We start from the raw sequence: 16,524 nt of genomic DNA, 5'->3' as shown, positions 1-16,524 counted from the left end.
TTTCCTAAAGCTCAGAAAAGGTCAAAGTCATGCACAAGGCAACATCACAGAACCTAATTCATGGCATCAGTTCAAAAGCATTAAGTAGAAGCTCCTAGCTCCTGGCTTCGGATTGGCTCAGCTGTATCAAATGAAAATCACCCACAGCAACAAGGAAAATCTATGCATGTATATGTATGTAAATGACATGACAGATCCACGTTTAAACAAAGAGTATCCCCTGTTCCACTTATTAAACTGGAAGGGGATTACATCTGTAACATCCAGGTTTTAAAGAGCAGCTTTGTGATCATTTGCCATGGAGCCATATTTGTAGTCATAAAATCACAAATCAAATCGCCAGCTGTGCAATCAAATTCTTAGAGACAGATCCACACATCAGGAGCAAAACTGTGTTAATAGTTCTACTCCCTTAAGCAAGGTGTACATTGAGAGTAGATGACTGAGGTTCATAATAGGAAAATGCAGCATGCAGCTAGTTGTAACATGGGTTAAAACAATGGCAAAATAAAATCGAATGTATCACATTCGTAAGCAGGTTGTTAATAGGAAATGTTTACATGATCATTTTCTGTACTAATTTGAATAATTATACCTGCAACACTCTAGAAATATACACAGAATAATGGCTGCAATAATCTCCTTTCTCACACAGTATGGGTGCACTGCCAGAACACAATTATCTCTAGCACCTGCTATTTGAAGTGTGGTCTTGAAACTAGCAACCCATGTCAGCACCAGGGCTGTTGCTGGAAATGCAGAACCTAAGACTTGACCTCATATCTATGAAATCTGAGTCTGTAGTTTGGCAAGATCACTAGGAAATTATCGATCACGTTCAATTTCAAGAAACATTGTTCCAGCACAGACTGCTATTAAAGAATGTGAGGGAGACCAGCATTGTAATGCAGAGAGTTAATTTGCCACTTGCAGTGTAGACATCCCATCGCAGAGTGTTGGTTCAAGCCCCAGTTACTCTGCTTCTTACCCAGCTTACTCATAGCATCACTGGGAAGGTAGAAGGAGATGATCCTAGTACTCATGTAAGGAGCCATGGTTGGAATTCTTGGCTCCTGCCTTCCAACTGGCCCAAGGCCAGCTTTCTCTCTCTCTCTCTCTTTGTCATTCTCTGACTTTCAAGTAAATGAATGAGTAAATCTTTCTAAAATAAAAACATTTCCTTAGAAAAATTTAAACAAATCAATAAAATCATAGCTATGGAAACATCAGAGAAGATTTACCTTTCACTTTCTTCCATAGTAATTAGCTAGCTCATCTCCATTGTGGGTGGTTTAATCACTTTAAGTGAAAAAAAATAATAAAACCAATTTTGGAGAGTGTTTTTATATGAATACCCAGTTATACCTTGTCATTTTGTACAGGACTGTTAAGTGTCCTAAGTTAGTAAATATTTTGCATATTTAAACCTTATTCTCACTTCAGTATTAAGGCTGATTACACTTAGATTGTTTTCCTCTTTTTACTTGAATAATGTCCGAATTCTTTATCAATATTTTCCCTAAACTCATAATATGAATAAAGTTTTTAGAGAATATACAGGTGCTTGGAACTTGCAGGCTTTGGATACAAAACCAAAACCTAGACAATATTGCCTTAGAAGTTTCTCACAATAAAATGGTAAAACAAAATTGTCTCATAATTTTAATATCCTATAACTTCCTGGCTGATATATTTGGGTGGGGAAGAAAAACACCTTTATGACTGGTGTAGTTATTCTACAATCAGTGCAGTATGCTAGATAACATTGAGTTCTTATCCATTTTCCTTAGCTATCTCTTCCTCCATCTACTCATCTATAGAAAACTGTGTCTTTCACACAATATGAACAAAAAATTGTTGGAACCTGAATATATTTATCACACCTCTTTGATTTAGGCCTGAATTGGTTTAATGTATTGTTTCATTTCCATCTTTGTATCTCCACTAAAAGCCGATGCCTTGATTATTTCTGAAAAACTGGGTTTTAGAATCATTTTTTTCACAGTAAGAATCTCTCTCAATTGCTTCTTTATGCATAAATAAAATATTTTGTCTAACTCTTAATGCAAAAAAAAAAAAAATGCCCATATGGATTTCGGGACCTTGCAACTACATTTGGAGAAAGGATCAGACATCTAAAATAAAGATGAAGAATGGGGAAGTGGTTGTTTTTGCTTTGTTTTGCTTTACTTTCGACGCTTTTACTTGAAGTCTACATATACAACATGTTTAGCAAACATGCCTCCCAGCTGCCTAGGAGCTCCATCCCAGCGTTCCTCGCTACTGTTTTGATGCCTTTTAGCTACCCTTTAGCGAGGCAACACTTCAGCACTATGGATAGCGCCCGGGCGCGGACTCCCAGCATTGGGAGGGGATTCAACTGCGTTTTGGGGAAGAGTAGGTGAAAGAATTTCCAATGACGCACTTAGCCCCCAGTACACCTTTCATTCTCTTATCTGTTGAGAAGAAATCTAACATAAGCATTTGGTGCCCAGTGTTCAGCTGAGACTGCTGTCGCTGAGCCCAGCAAAACGCCCGCGGTACAGCTGGGGATGCAGCAGGAGGAAGGGGCGGGGGCTATATATTAATTAAATCCTCACTGTCTGAGGAAACAAGGAGTGATAGTCTCCGGAGAGGAGCGAAAACGAGCGTCCATTTCTTCTTGCTTGTTTTTTAGCCGAACTGAAAAAGAGATGGTGCCTGTTGCTGCTGTAACACACAGCTTCCCTTCTCCGGCTCGCTTCCCAGCTCCTTTCAGTCTCGCATACACAGAAGATCAGACCCACGCACATACACACCCGATCGCCCGCGAAAGTGTACACACTGCACACCAAACAAAGCAGTGTACATTTTCCTGCAAACACACACGTGGGCGTGCACACAGGCGCGCCCCGGCGGGCGCCCACATCTTCTAGCTCTCATCCACAAACACACAGTGACACGTAGGCCAGGAGAGCGCTGGCCGCGGTCCTGTGTCTCCACGCAGGTGCTTACAACACACGCCTTTCACGTTGTCCCTGAGCCGATCCGAGAACACAGACAAATCTGTCAACACTTAAGTCTACTCGCTGGATTTCATTTCCATGGCAACAAACATGGAAGGTGAGACATTGCTGCCTGCGAAACTTTCTCCCCTTTCCCTCCGCATTAACTGAAAGGGATCCAGTGCAGGTCCAGATGAGATGTATGTCTTCATTATCTTGCCTTTCTGGAGCTGGGGACGGAGAGGTGGGAGGCGAGGGGAGCCTGCAGGTCTGCTGAGTTCAAATTCTGAAGGGGAAACAGCCCTGATGTTTCTGCAGCTGCTGATGCTGATGCAAAAACCAAAGCCAGAAAAAGATGTGGTGTGTGTGTGTGTGTGTGTGTGTGTGTGAGTGTGTGAGTACGCAGATTGCTAATGCTTCTCCCCTAATGCTTTGTAGGAAGTTTCCATGATTCTTCCATTTAATATGTGGAGAGAGAATTGGAGACAGACGACGCAGAATAATAACGATGGTCTAGGGTTCTCTACTGAGATGTTTTGAGGATTTTCAGAACAGTGCTTTGGAAGCAATGAGTATCACCCAAAGATTCTCTTAAGGCTGAAATCTGAAAGGTTTGGGGATGGATTCTGGAAGATCCCAAGATTTTGGGTCTCTGGGACCCCTTGAAATCTGTGCACTTCACTATCATGAAGACATCTGGGTTTGTAATTCAGATTTTGCCTTGATTTCAACATGTATAATTGCTAATCATTAACTAGCTATGCAGGTGTGGATTCAGTAATGCTGCTTTTCCCCATCTACTTATTAGTAACCTCTGTATTTGGTGTGGGTTTGTGTCTGAGTATGTATGGGAAAATACAGTATTTTCTAAAATAGGTTTTCCTGCACATTTCATGAAATTATGAATACCATGAATTAGCATTAGGAATTATTGAATAATAACCAATACTCAGTACTTTTCACCCAGAATGTCATGTTCCAATCCTAATAGTAGTGATTTCAGATTTGCTGTTTGGAATGCCATTACTAAGTAAATAAACAACAAGGAAAAAACCTGTTGATCCAAATGAAATACAAGAGGTTCTTTAAGAAAAATGAGAACATATTTTTTTAACATTGCCTTCTGTAATTATACATTGTTCTATACAACTAAATGACTCTAGACTTCTGAAAAGTGAATTTTTTATGTCTCCTCATCAGCAAATGTTTCACAGAAGAAATAAACTCCACATCCAACATTCATGAATATGAGTAGTTATAAAAACATTATCTTTCCTTGACTACTTACAGTGGTATGATATGGGTAACTGATCACAGAAACATTGCTTATTCACTCACTGATTGCTAACGACAAAATGACTCTGAGATTTGGGCCTTTTGGTGTCTACAGGTACACATTTGGCCCAATCCTATGACTCATCAGAAGTTAAAATTCTCAGTGCCTGACAATTACCATATAGGAAATGATGTACTATCTCCTCCCTGACTGTTTATTTCTGGAGAACATAAATATTCACAAGAGTCACTTATAGCTCAAGGAAGCTTTTTATCACTTGTAATAGTGTCACAATATATACTTAAATATTTTACGCATAGCATATTTAAACCTTGATATTTAAACTGTACCAACTGCATTGGTAATGCTATCTATGTTGTGGTGTAGCAGACTGAAAATAGCTTTCACCAGTACTCAATTTTGCAATCTACTCTTTTTGTTGAAAATTCATTTTTCTGTTATTTTTTTGATGTCTCATTTATGTTTTGTAGCTCCATGATCTAAATTTTTCTGAGTTCTGAGGTAGGCATTACAGTGTTATGCAGAACCTAATGATTACTTTCTCATCTCTTACTGTAACTAGAGAAAATAAAAAAGTATCCTTCATCCTTATAGCTGTTGAATATGCTTGACACCCTCAGTACAGGAACTACAGATTTTGTTTTTTGAAATTATTTTGTGTTACTATATTCTTATGAAATATCAAGGTCTATATCAATAGAAAGGCATCACTCTTCACATGAAATGCAAAAAAAAATTATGTAAAGTTCGGACACTGCTTGAAGAATTTAAGCCTGAGATACTGGTATTTGAAGGAATAAACATATAACTTACACAGCCAAGATCATATATTTGCTAAACATACTGCTATACACTTGCTTAACTTCTTCCTTTTTTCATATAATTGACACAACTTGTGGTTATATGGGTTTTTTGTTTGTTTATTTTCAAACTTTGAATTTTGCCCTTTCAGTAGTTTTCCTTAACCTATATTTTGTTTTCATGTTTATTGGAAGGTAGAATTTTAAGATTCATATGAAAGCCTAGCTTTTATTTGAAGATTGCATTAACAAATCTGAATCCCTCAAACCCAGCTTTTTTTTGGGGGGGGGGGTTTAAAAACGTAAACCACAGAGTTCTCTGAAGCCAGCTGCATTTACCTGACTTTCTATGTGCTGAGTACTCAAAATGATTCGTCTAATTACTTAACCTCTGATGCCTTTAACTTCTGCACCAGAATTTTTTCGTTAAGTTTACTTGTAAGCAATGGTTATATTTTCCCATTACCCATCTCTCCTAAATCTCATTGTATACAGTGCTCTCCTGGACACAATTTAAATTTGTTTATCTATGAAATATTCCTGAATACCAAACTCAAGGCTCTGTTTCACAGTGCCTACTTTCCATTGCCCATATGCTGTTTGACACTACCACCAATGCTTCCTTCTGTAACTCTAGGCTCCGCTATTTCAAGTGAAATTCCTATACATATTTCCTAATGCCATGATTTTTCCAGTAGACCATTCCATTTTCCCTTTGAAGAGGAGGCATTCCTTGAGGCTCAAGGACGGTTAACGCCATTTTCATTACTACAGTAACATCAAATAAAACCTTGATGAAACTAAAAAGTTTCTCTGTATCAATCTAGTGCAAGTCTATCTGTTTTCCTATAAGATAAACATGTAAGTTTTTGAATGTACTTATTGTATTCTTTGGTCTTCTCTTTCCTAATCAATAATTCCAATTCATTCCTTAAATTTTCCATCTGCAAATACTTCTCTGCACTAAGCCTTCTCCATCCTGAATAAATTTTTCTGCAAAAAGCTTTTTATAACACCCTTAAAATGTTCTTCTCACTAAGAATTTTATGCTACACAAATGATCTGATAAGTTATTTATGAAATGTCTACTATCTGCAAGCATGAGCACCATCAATTCCCTAAGACCAAAAATAAACTCTGGATTTACTTTCTAAGCCTGTCTTTTGCTTTGCTACTTTCTTTGTGTGGGTGAATAAGCACACTATGGTACACTGTCTAGACTTGCTGCAGTAGAGCTATTGTGGTCCATATTCTCTCTTTTGCTAAACCCATCCCTTCTCTCTTTATATACCTCTCTGAAACCCATATCCTCTTCCAGTTCCTGATTTCATTTCTTCTCAGCTAAACATTTCTTTCCCGTGATGCTCTCTACCTCAAATTTATATCTACTTTAGCCTCATAATCAGCTTTATGGCAGCAGACTCCAAATCTTAGCCTGTGAATTAAAAACCATTTGTGTCCAATCTACCTTTCTAATGCTTTATGTCCCATAATGCCTTCTGCTAGGGACTACGTTGTTGACTAATCAGGCTTTTTCCTTCCCCTCAAAATATAAATTCTCCTGTCTTTCAAGAATCAGTTCAAATCCAATCTGTCACCAGAAACACTCCTGATTCTCAGGTAGGTGATCTCTAATCCTTCTAAGTTTATGTATCTTTTTGAGTCTCTTCAGTGCTTTCGTCAAGACACTGAAGATAAACTACTAATCTCACAGTTACTGAGAACTTGAAAGCACTTCAACAGAGAAATAGATTTTCAATAAACCTGAATATTAAGAGAAAAAATGTATCTGAAAATGCATATCTGTATGCATGATGTGTGTAAGAGATAGTATAAAAGTAAATCCTCCTCTCCCTTGGTAAGCTTTTACAGCTCTGGGGAGTTACTAAATATTTGTTATTGAAAAAATACAATACATGTTCAATAAAAATAACTGTAGTGAATAAATTAGAGTAAGAAATACTAGGAAACATCTAGTATGAATTTTCCTCAAAAAAAATTTTACCTAATTCTATATTAAAACATGTGGGAAAGGATGTACTATGGACACTTACATTGATATTAAATCAATCATGTGCATTTGATAATCTAATAAACGAAATAGTCCTATGTATTTTCCCTAGAGGTAACCTAGAAAATTGATATTATTACTTGTAATTCACTTAAATAGAAATTATAAACATTAACCTCAATTTTCTTGTCTTGTTCAGATATTCTAATTCCCTCTTTTTTGAAGAAATTCTTTATCTTTCTTTAAAAATAAAGACACTGAAGATAATAATATCAATTATGTGATGACAAAATTAAATATGTAATACATTATTTGATACACAGCCAACATGAAATACAATTTTTTCCTCTTGTCTTTGTAAAAGTCCACATTGTTTTGCCCTTTTCTGAGAACAGATATTTCCATATCTATTTAAAATCTTTTTAAGTAGTGGGATCTGTATTTATTAAAATATCCTAGCCAAAAAATATAAACTTGCAATTCAATAAATCTATTTAAGTGTACCGACTAGTCTCACAAATGCCTAATTGATGCATATTGATATTATTCCTTTGTGTAAATTAGTATTTTTTTCAATTTAAAACAATATTCTTACTATCAAGTAGCCACCACACAACTTTGGCCAATTTTAACTGTCGACTAATTGCAATCTGCGTATTTATTTTACATAAATACCCAAGCTACGTCTTTTCTCCCTTTTGAGGATGGTACAATTCCTTCCTCTTGATTTAACACAGGATTTCAAACTGTTTCTACTAAATTTTATGTTCCTTTCAGAATTATTTTGAATATTATTGATTCTATGAGTTACTATGGAGTTTTGGGCAAAATTTAACGGTCATAATTTTGCTATTTTCAAATCAGACAGCATTCAAAATTGCTGAAGATTAGGTAGGTAAAGCTAAGTCTTTGTAATACTGTGTTGGAGACCTGTCTCCATTTTTATATAACACCATATTTATCAGGGCAAAGCAGTGAATTAATGAATCTATATAAAAATACTATTGTCCAGACATATCTCACATCTTTCCCACAAAGATATCATAAAGAGTTGCTGGATGTAATGATAAAATTGCTATTTCCATGATTTTTCACATCAATAGCAAACTTTCAAAAATGAACTGAATTTGGAATTAATCATCCAACTCATGTATGTTTTTAGTTAGCAGAATTATCTGTTAAATAATTAACTATGGATTTACTGCAAAGATTAAATGTAAGCCATAAACACATGTTTTTCATAATTCTTCCTAACTAGTCCTTTTGAAAGTTGGGACATTAATCTGTTTATGTATATAACTCTGCAACTCATCATTAGTAATTTCTAAAAGCTCTTGAAAGTGTATTTGTAAATTATAAATCTTTGTAGTAGAAATGTAGAAACTTATTTCTTTTTTGCTTAACATCTACATTGCATCCTTGTCTCCGACATATAACAATTCTGCTGTCATTTCTAAAGACCACTCTAGATTTCTTAAAATTAAAAAAAAAAGATTAAGTAGTTCTACTTTTTCTTTAATCATTTGATACCATTAAATCATCCTGCATTCTTAGAATATCATCCATGAAATCTCTCCTAGGTCAAAGTCTTTGCAATGACTTTTCCCTCCAATTTGAAAGTTCTTCCTCTAGATATGTTAATGGCTTCTTCCTTAACATCACACAGGCTTCAAGTCAAATGACTTATCCCTAGAGAAACTTCAGCTAATCTCTTAAACTGAAGGAGTCCCTCTCATCCATCATCATTCTTGTTCTTACATTACTTTGCTTTCTTTTGTAAATTTATAACTATCACTACCTGGAACATTAAATACGTTTATAAATACAGATCTATACAGTCAGATATTTTAAAGTAAGTTCAGCCATCTCCTCCACTGGGATATAACTCACTTGTCTCTTTCACCACTATCTAACATCAAAAACAATGCTGACACGTAACAGATATTGAGTAGATATTTGTTAGATAAGCAAAAAGAAATAATGAAATAGATTACTTTAAGTCTATTCAGCTCTCTAGACTTCTTAATGGCAGTCTTAAAGTTTGTAGTGACTTTTCAGTGTTTATCCTAGTTACACTGCATTTTTTAAATATCTTTCAATGACTAATCTACAAAGATTATGTTTAAAGTAGTTTACTCTCCACTCAATAAATCAGGTTTATTACTCATTTCATCTATATATCCCCTAACTACCTAAAAGGCAGGCTTGAAAATGTTGTGATCTAGTTAAAAAAAGGAAGGAAGGAAGGAAGGAAGGAAGGAAGGAAGGAAGGAAGGAAGGAAGGAAGGAAGGAAGAAAGAAAAGAAAAGAAAAGAAAAACACAAAGACAGCCTAATTCAGACCACTTATTTACCTAACTAAAAGCTTGGCCTAGCATCTTCAAGTAGACATATTCTGCCTTTCAGCTTTTCCATTCACTAAATAGATGAATCAGAGAGTACACTAATCTCACTTGATCTTTTTTAAATTAATTAATTAATTTTAAAAAATGATCTTACTGAGTTGATTAGGGTACAAAGGGTCAAGGGCTACAGAAAAGTGGGTAATACCATTGTTTCCACACTAATATCATTTTTTTCCCCTGTATCTGGGGTCAGGAGAGAAACAAAGGGAAAAGTCCCACCCAGCCTCCCACTCCTATCCCAGGTCTCCGATGTGAAGCACGCTCCGAGGGTCCTGCTCAAGTAGTTTTGATAGTTCAACACTTCTGAATTGCTGCCAATCCTGCCGTTCCAATCGCGACGAAACCTATTCAGAATCCACTGGCTGACATAGTCTCTTCATGGTTGGGGTTCTGAGATGAGCAGTTGAGTTGGAGGGATCTCCAAAGAAACTTCATCTGAGATGATCCCAAACCTGATTCTTGTGTGAATTGGCCAGTACAGGGTCTGGCACAGTCTGTCTCCCCAATCAGCTTATGCATATGCTGGTCATTGCAATTGCTAGGTCGGTTCTGTTTCCAGCCCTGTCATCCACTTGATCCAATGGGTGTTGTAGTCCAGCTTGATCCTGTCCACTTCATACTCGGTCCTCACGCAAACCAGTGGGAGCTGCAGCCTAGTTGGGGGAGACTCCCCATAACCCCCACCAGGCCTGCTCCCTACACTGGTCCTATGCATGCCAGTATGTACTGCAGGCATGTTCAGTCTGTCCCACATCCCATTTAGCTCTGGTACTTGTCGATGGGCATTGAAGCCTAGTTCAACCCAACCAACCTACTATCCAGCCCGCACATACTGGCGGGTGCCTTTCTGTCTAGCCACCCCTGCCCCGTCCTGGTTTTCTCCAGAGGAAGTGGTTACCCACAAGGGAGGTGCCCACTATCTCCCTACTAGGCCACTCCAACTTCTGGATTGTGCACCCTCCAGGTGGTTTTGGCATTTAACTTAACAGAATGGGCCTCAGTGCCAGCCTCTGTCATCTGATGATGTGGCAAGATCCAACCAACCCTCACCCACTCTAATTTTTGCTTGCACCAGTCAGAACATTCAGCCCAATCTGGCCCTTCCCCAATCTAGCTCACATGAGGCCCACAGGTGTTGTAGCCCTGCCTGGTCTGGTCTGCCCTCTTCCCAACTCATGCTCTCCAATGGGAGTGGCTGTCCAGCAGGGGAGCCCACATTCCCCTGCCTGCTTTGCCTCTCCCCAATACCCCCGGTTCTCACGTGTGCTGTTTGGGTGCTGCAACCACATCTGGTACGGCTCACCTCACCATGGCATTCCTTAATTTGCACTGGTAATCTCACCTGATCTTATCCAAAAGACCAAGAAGTGATGGTGTACTGATCTCAAAAAATGACCTTTATCTAACAAAAGTAAGAGAATCTGAGTTTTAGTAAAAATTTTTCAAAATCTGGTTAAGTCTCAGTATCATTAGATATTCAGCCCAGTCTTTTGTGCTCTTTCAGGATAAATAATATAAAAACTCTGTTTTCATAATGATCACTCTGAGCCAAATGACATTCTAAATAGAAGGAAAAATAGAGTTCACTAGACAGTATATATTAAAGTAAAAACAGGATTTCATGGAAAAACTTCAATAGAGGAAAAGTAAACAGTGTTTATTTCCCCTTAAAAAAATAAAGCAGTCAAACCACTGGTATAAATCACAATATTTTGCGTATTTTTGCCATTCAGGATTTAAAGAAAGTGCTCTTTCATAACCCAAATCTTTATAAAATATTGACTGGTCCTAATATTAATTGGTTGTATTACCTGCTGGGTAATTTAGACAACTAAAAGACTTGTTCTTATTAACTTTTGTCTTTCCCCATCGCTTAGTCTGTCTCAGTTTCTGAAAACTGAGTTCAAACCAAGTCATAAGAGTCAGTCATTTAGACAGACAACATCTAAAAATCATCACATGTAATCAGGATGGAAAGAAAACACTCAGTGTATCATTCTGTTATTGAATGACAAGCTATTTGGTGACCCTCTCAAGGAAGTTAGCAGCATATTAAGAAAATCACTTGAGTTAATCAGCCAAACACTTCCAAGTGATTTACTTGTCTTTTTGAAATTAAAAATATCACATATTCTTTCTGATATAAGGCAGCTTTCATGCAAATTGTAAGATCAGCACTGTTTTTGCTGGATTCCATGGGCTTTGATATTTTTGTTTTCATTTTCATTTCTTCCAATTAGTTTCTTTTCTCTTGTTGAATTCATTGCTGGCTCATAGATGGCATGGTGGCATCATTTTATCCAAGAGGCTTTTGTGTTTTTTTTTTTCACCCATGTGTTGGCAATTCAGTGACGTGTTTTTGACTCCATGGTGCTATAATTTTTTTGTTTTAACTTCATCCCTATTGTTGACTTTGTTTCATGACTTCTCATTTAAGGGAGTATATAGTGATGACATAATAGAGGCTATCATATTCAGATGTGAAGATATAATGCAGTATTCATCTCTACTTCCAAATCAAAGATGGACTCCCAATAAAACTGTTGGACACATCTAGACAATGGGATGCTGGACTGTGTGACATTGTCTGTACCAGCAATGTCGGGACACACTTAAATAATAGACTGATGAACATATGACTACTTATGAAAGATTATGCTATTGTAATAAAATGGGGAAAATCAGTTAGGTGTGGGAACTTGGGGGCGGGGAAAATCCCAGACCCTATGGAATTGTACCATAAAATTTCAAAATTAAGAAAAGAAGGATAAATAAATCTTTTAAAAAGGATGTTTACTTTAGTACAATTTTGAAATCCATGCATACAAAAGAGTTTCAAAATGATCACAAAAAATGCACAGTATAAAAAATGCATGCCTAGTCTTCATATATGAACCCAACATCAGAGTACCTAAATATATGAGTACAAAACAAACACTAAGAATTTTAGGGGAGACACAGACTGCAGCATAGCAGTGGTTGGGGACGTTCATCAATGAGCCAATCCTCAAGGCAGAAAATCTACGAAGAAGTTTTGGATTTAAGTTGTATCCCGGTTCAAATGGACAGACAGAATCTACATAGCATTCTATCCACCAGCTGCAGAATACAAAACTGCATAGAATGGGCACAGAACATTCTGCAGAACACAACACACTCTAGGGAACAAAACAAGTTTGAACAAATGCCAACCAAGAAACTCAAAGTCATACAAAGCAATATCTCTGACCATAATAGAATAGAACAGGAAATCAACCACAGGAGAATTCTGGAAATACATGAAAAATTAAACATATTCCTGAACATGATTGCTTAGAAATTGCAAGAAGAAAAAAAGAAATTACAAGGGAAATTAGTCTCTTATTTTTAACACATACAACTTGTTTTACTTACATAAAGTGAACAAATTTCACAATACAGACTTAAGATCTTAGTAAAACTTCTCAACTTCCCCTCCCCTCCTGCTTCCAAGTGATTTGTTTAATTATCTTCAGACATGAAAGAGCAAAAACAGTTTTGTGCACTTTCTAAACAGATTTAGAAATTCAATTTAATAGGAGCTTAGATGTAGAAATGTGGTTAGGAGGGAGACTGAGGAGTTTGTCTTGAAGCTGAATTTTCAGAGAAAACATGCTGTTTAACTTGGATTTTATATTTATTTAGGGTGTTCTGGAAGCTAATGAACATGGCAGAGAGGTAATTAATGGTTCACAATTATTGTTGCCTATCCCTTGGAAGCTGCATATGTTAACATAATCTTAAAAATACAACACTCTAAGAAATTCACATTTTGTGTGTGAGTGGGAGTAGAAAATAAATGCAAGCACATAAAATTTAAAAGCTAAGGTGATTTTAAAAAGGCACTACATGCATTTACAAGATCAGAATGTGGATCAGACAAAATGGCACTGGAGACAGACGCTGAAGTACGCACTTCAAGTAGTTTGAACATGTTAAACTCTATGATTGCTTAGGGTGTTTTCTACACATGCGAAAAAAAAAAAGTGAAAATCATGTCAATTCCAAGTTAAGAAACAGTGACTCAATTATCTACTAAGGAATCAAAAGCCCTAGGGTTAAGTATTTGAATTATCACCCTCATAGTTGATTTTATATCTAAAGCTTATGGTAATCATTTTATATGGCCACAATGGTGTTCTGTAATTACGGCAGTAGGAGTAGCATCTCCAGTGCTAATTTGATTCTAGTCCATATCTGAAGATGTTTTCGAGTGTCGTTTGTTAACAATTTCACACCCAGTACCAAATAAGGATAAAACTAAACCGAGTCTAACTTTGTACCTAGGCCAAGAGTTGATTCCAGCAGGAATTCTCGAGAGCCACAGCGATGTGCCAGTGAATAATGAGTAGCATCTACTGTGACAACTCTTCAGCTAAGATGAGTGTCAGCGAAGTTTCAGCTTTCTCACTGACCTTGGAGCAAAAAACTGGCTTTGCTTTTGTCGGGATTTTGTGTATCTTCTTGGGACTCCTTATCATCAGATGCTTCAAAATTCTTTTAGACCCTTACAGTAGCATGCCTTCTTCCACGTGGGAAGATGAAGTTGAAGAGTTTGACAAAGGGACATTTGAATATGCACTTGCATGAGTTCCAGCCTTACAGTTTTTACAGTTATGCCATTGGGATCCATGGTGAATTCATTTGTAATTATGTTGAGAGTGCTGCAGAGGGCAGATTTCATCCACTAAATTTAATAAACATATGTGACTTATTTATCCATCAGGCTGTGTAAATGATAAACCACTTTTAGAATTGTTCACTTGCCTCTCTCCTGTATTGATGTCAACCCCACATAGAAGCCACTTCTAATTTATCTCAAACAAATATTTGCCTTTCATCTATGCTTCATTTTTTTCAGATTTTATTTGTTCATTTGAGAGCCGGGAAAACAAACACACACACACATACACAAAGAATAAGAGAGAGAGAGAGAGAGAGAGAGAGAGAGAGAGAGAGAGAGAGAGAGAGAGAGAGAGATGCTACCCTCTGGTTTTCTCTTGTAAACACCCATGATAGCTGGAACGGCCTGGTTCAAGGCTAAAGCCCATAGGTGAAAGCTCAACCCAGGTATTCCACACATGGTAGCAGATATTCAATAACTTGTACTATTACTACTGCCTACTGATGTCTATGTTAGCAAGAAGCTGGAATCAGGAGCTGGAGCTGGTATCAAAACTGTGTACTCTGATATTGGACAAGGTACCTAAATCAGTGTCTTGACCACTAAGTTAAATGCCACCCCTTTGGTTCCTTTCTTTTCCTAATGAGTTATGCCAGAAGTTTCCAGATTGTCCTCATCAATGTCCACGTACCCTTCCTATATTCCAGACACAGGCCCCTTTAGCTGTAATAATTCATGTCTTACCATGAGAGACTCAATTTTTCCATCCAAAGAATAAACAGAATATGACTTTCTTAATAATACGCAAAATTCAAAAAGATTGGCAGATAAAACAAACTCAAAACTAACATACAAACCCTGAAAGTAACCACATATTCTCTCTTACATTTCAAAATTATCAAAAACATTAAAATGAGAGTTTCCAGCACTCTCCAGAGATGGCAAGTCCAGTCCCAGTTTTGCCATTAATAGAGCTACACAAATTTGGGCAAGTCATCTAGTTTCTATTGACTTCAGTGAGGGAACTAACCAGAGGATTGGTTAATTTTTTTAAATTTTTACATCTTTTAATTCTAGTGTAGCTATGAATACTACAAACATACCTGGAAACTCTGAGATCTGGGATGAATGAGGATTTAAGAGAACATTAAAAAGCTCTCAGATTAAGGAGCTTATATTCAGAAATTTGAGTCTCATGTTGGCCCACCCCCCAAAAAAATATTTATGGTTTACATAGTTTCCATATTTTCCACATACAGAAACTCAGATAAGGAAACCCATCCTGTACAGGGTGTTGGGAGGATAGATGAGATAAAATAAATATTAAAGCACTTTGAAAATTATAAAGCACTGTTTAAATGGACCCTGTTTTCTTAACTTATTCACTTCATTAGAATAGTAACAGAGATTCTCAAGCTCTAAGAAGTGATGTAATGCATGTTATTCAGTCTCTTAAATCTTCATCATCTTCATTTAAAAATAATACAAAATCCTGTAATTCTGAAACTATAAAATTTGAACTTCAAATTATAAAACTATGTAATCCTGACTATCTATGATAACAGAAATGAGCAATATAACAAGAGATAAATACAAAAATACATATGTCAGGACCACAGAAATATCAAAACATATTAAGAAGAAATACACTAGTGTTTACTGAAAGCACTACACTGCATATTTTTCACTTATTTGATACTTTTTTATTCCTTTAGGTTTGAGATTACTATTTCTGCTTTATTTATTGTTTACTATTTATTTTATATTTGTTGGAAGGCAGAAAAACAGAGATGTACCATGTGCTCATTTACTTTCCCAATATCCTAAAGAGACAGAGATGGACCAGTGCATGCCCAGAAGTTAGAAATACAATGTAGGTCTGTTACGCGGATGCAATGGACCCAAGTATTTGACACATCACCTGCTGTCTCCCAGGGTTTACATTCCAGAAGGAGGCATCATGGTGAGATTCCCAGATACTTTCCATCTCTTGTACCTCAGTAAGAGAGCTCTGGAATTACCTCAGTTGGTAGTTTATCCCAAGATACATTACTGTTCCGAATCCCACTGGACTTGATGAGAGTTGGATATGCCAGGACAACAGGCATCTCCTTGTGAACCAAACTTCACTGCATTTGTCTGCTTGAGAAAACACTTATACACAGATCCTCAGTTTTGTTTAGAAAATAATAATACCAAGTCTTTACTTCGAAATGAAAAGAGGAATAAAAAAAGAAAGCAAAAGCAAAAAATTGAATGAAATGTGAGCATTTTTTTCCAAGAGTTCAACTCCAACAAACATTTTAGATGTTAATGCTATTGAAATATTATTTCCAATGCTGCTAAAGAGAAACTGGTATCTTCATTCATGCTTTCCACTCATGAT

At 36.7% G+C, this 16,524-nt stretch overlaps 1 protein-coding gene across 2 annotated transcripts in view; it reads left to right on the top strand.

Annotated features, from left to right (window-relative positions):
- Nucleotides 1-14,234, top strand: part of CTXN2 (cortexin 2) — a 37,438-nt gene extending 23,204 nt beyond the window's left edge. Inside the window, exons 1-2 of one of the 2 annotated variants that reach the window (XM_058665891.1) lie at nucleotides 2,541-3,102; nucleotides 13,802-14,234. In XM_058665891.1, coding sequence (XP_058521874.1) covers nucleotides 13,859-14,104 — 246 coding nt within the window. In that variant the 5' untranslated portion in view covers nucleotides 2,541-3,102; nucleotides 13,802-13,858 and the 3' untranslated portion in view covers nucleotides 14,105-14,234. Of the gene's footprint in view, nucleotides 1-2,540; nucleotides 3,103-13,801 lie in introns of those variants that run through there. The other variant, XM_058665892.1, reaches the window with a different exon arrangement.
- Nucleotides 14,235-16,524: the final 2,290 nt, after the last annotated feature.

The sequence above is a fragment of the Ochotona princeps genome, chromosome 6, assembly GCF_030435755.1.
Source record: "Ochotona princeps isolate mOchPri1 chromosome 6, mOchPri1.hap1, whole genome shotgun sequence".
Lineage (NCBI taxonomy): Eukaryota > Metazoa > Chordata > Mammalia > Lagomorpha > Ochotonidae > Ochotona > Ochotona princeps.
The sequence above is the reverse complement of the archived record's forward strand: the minus strand, read 5'-3'. Positions and strand labels throughout refer to the sequence as shown.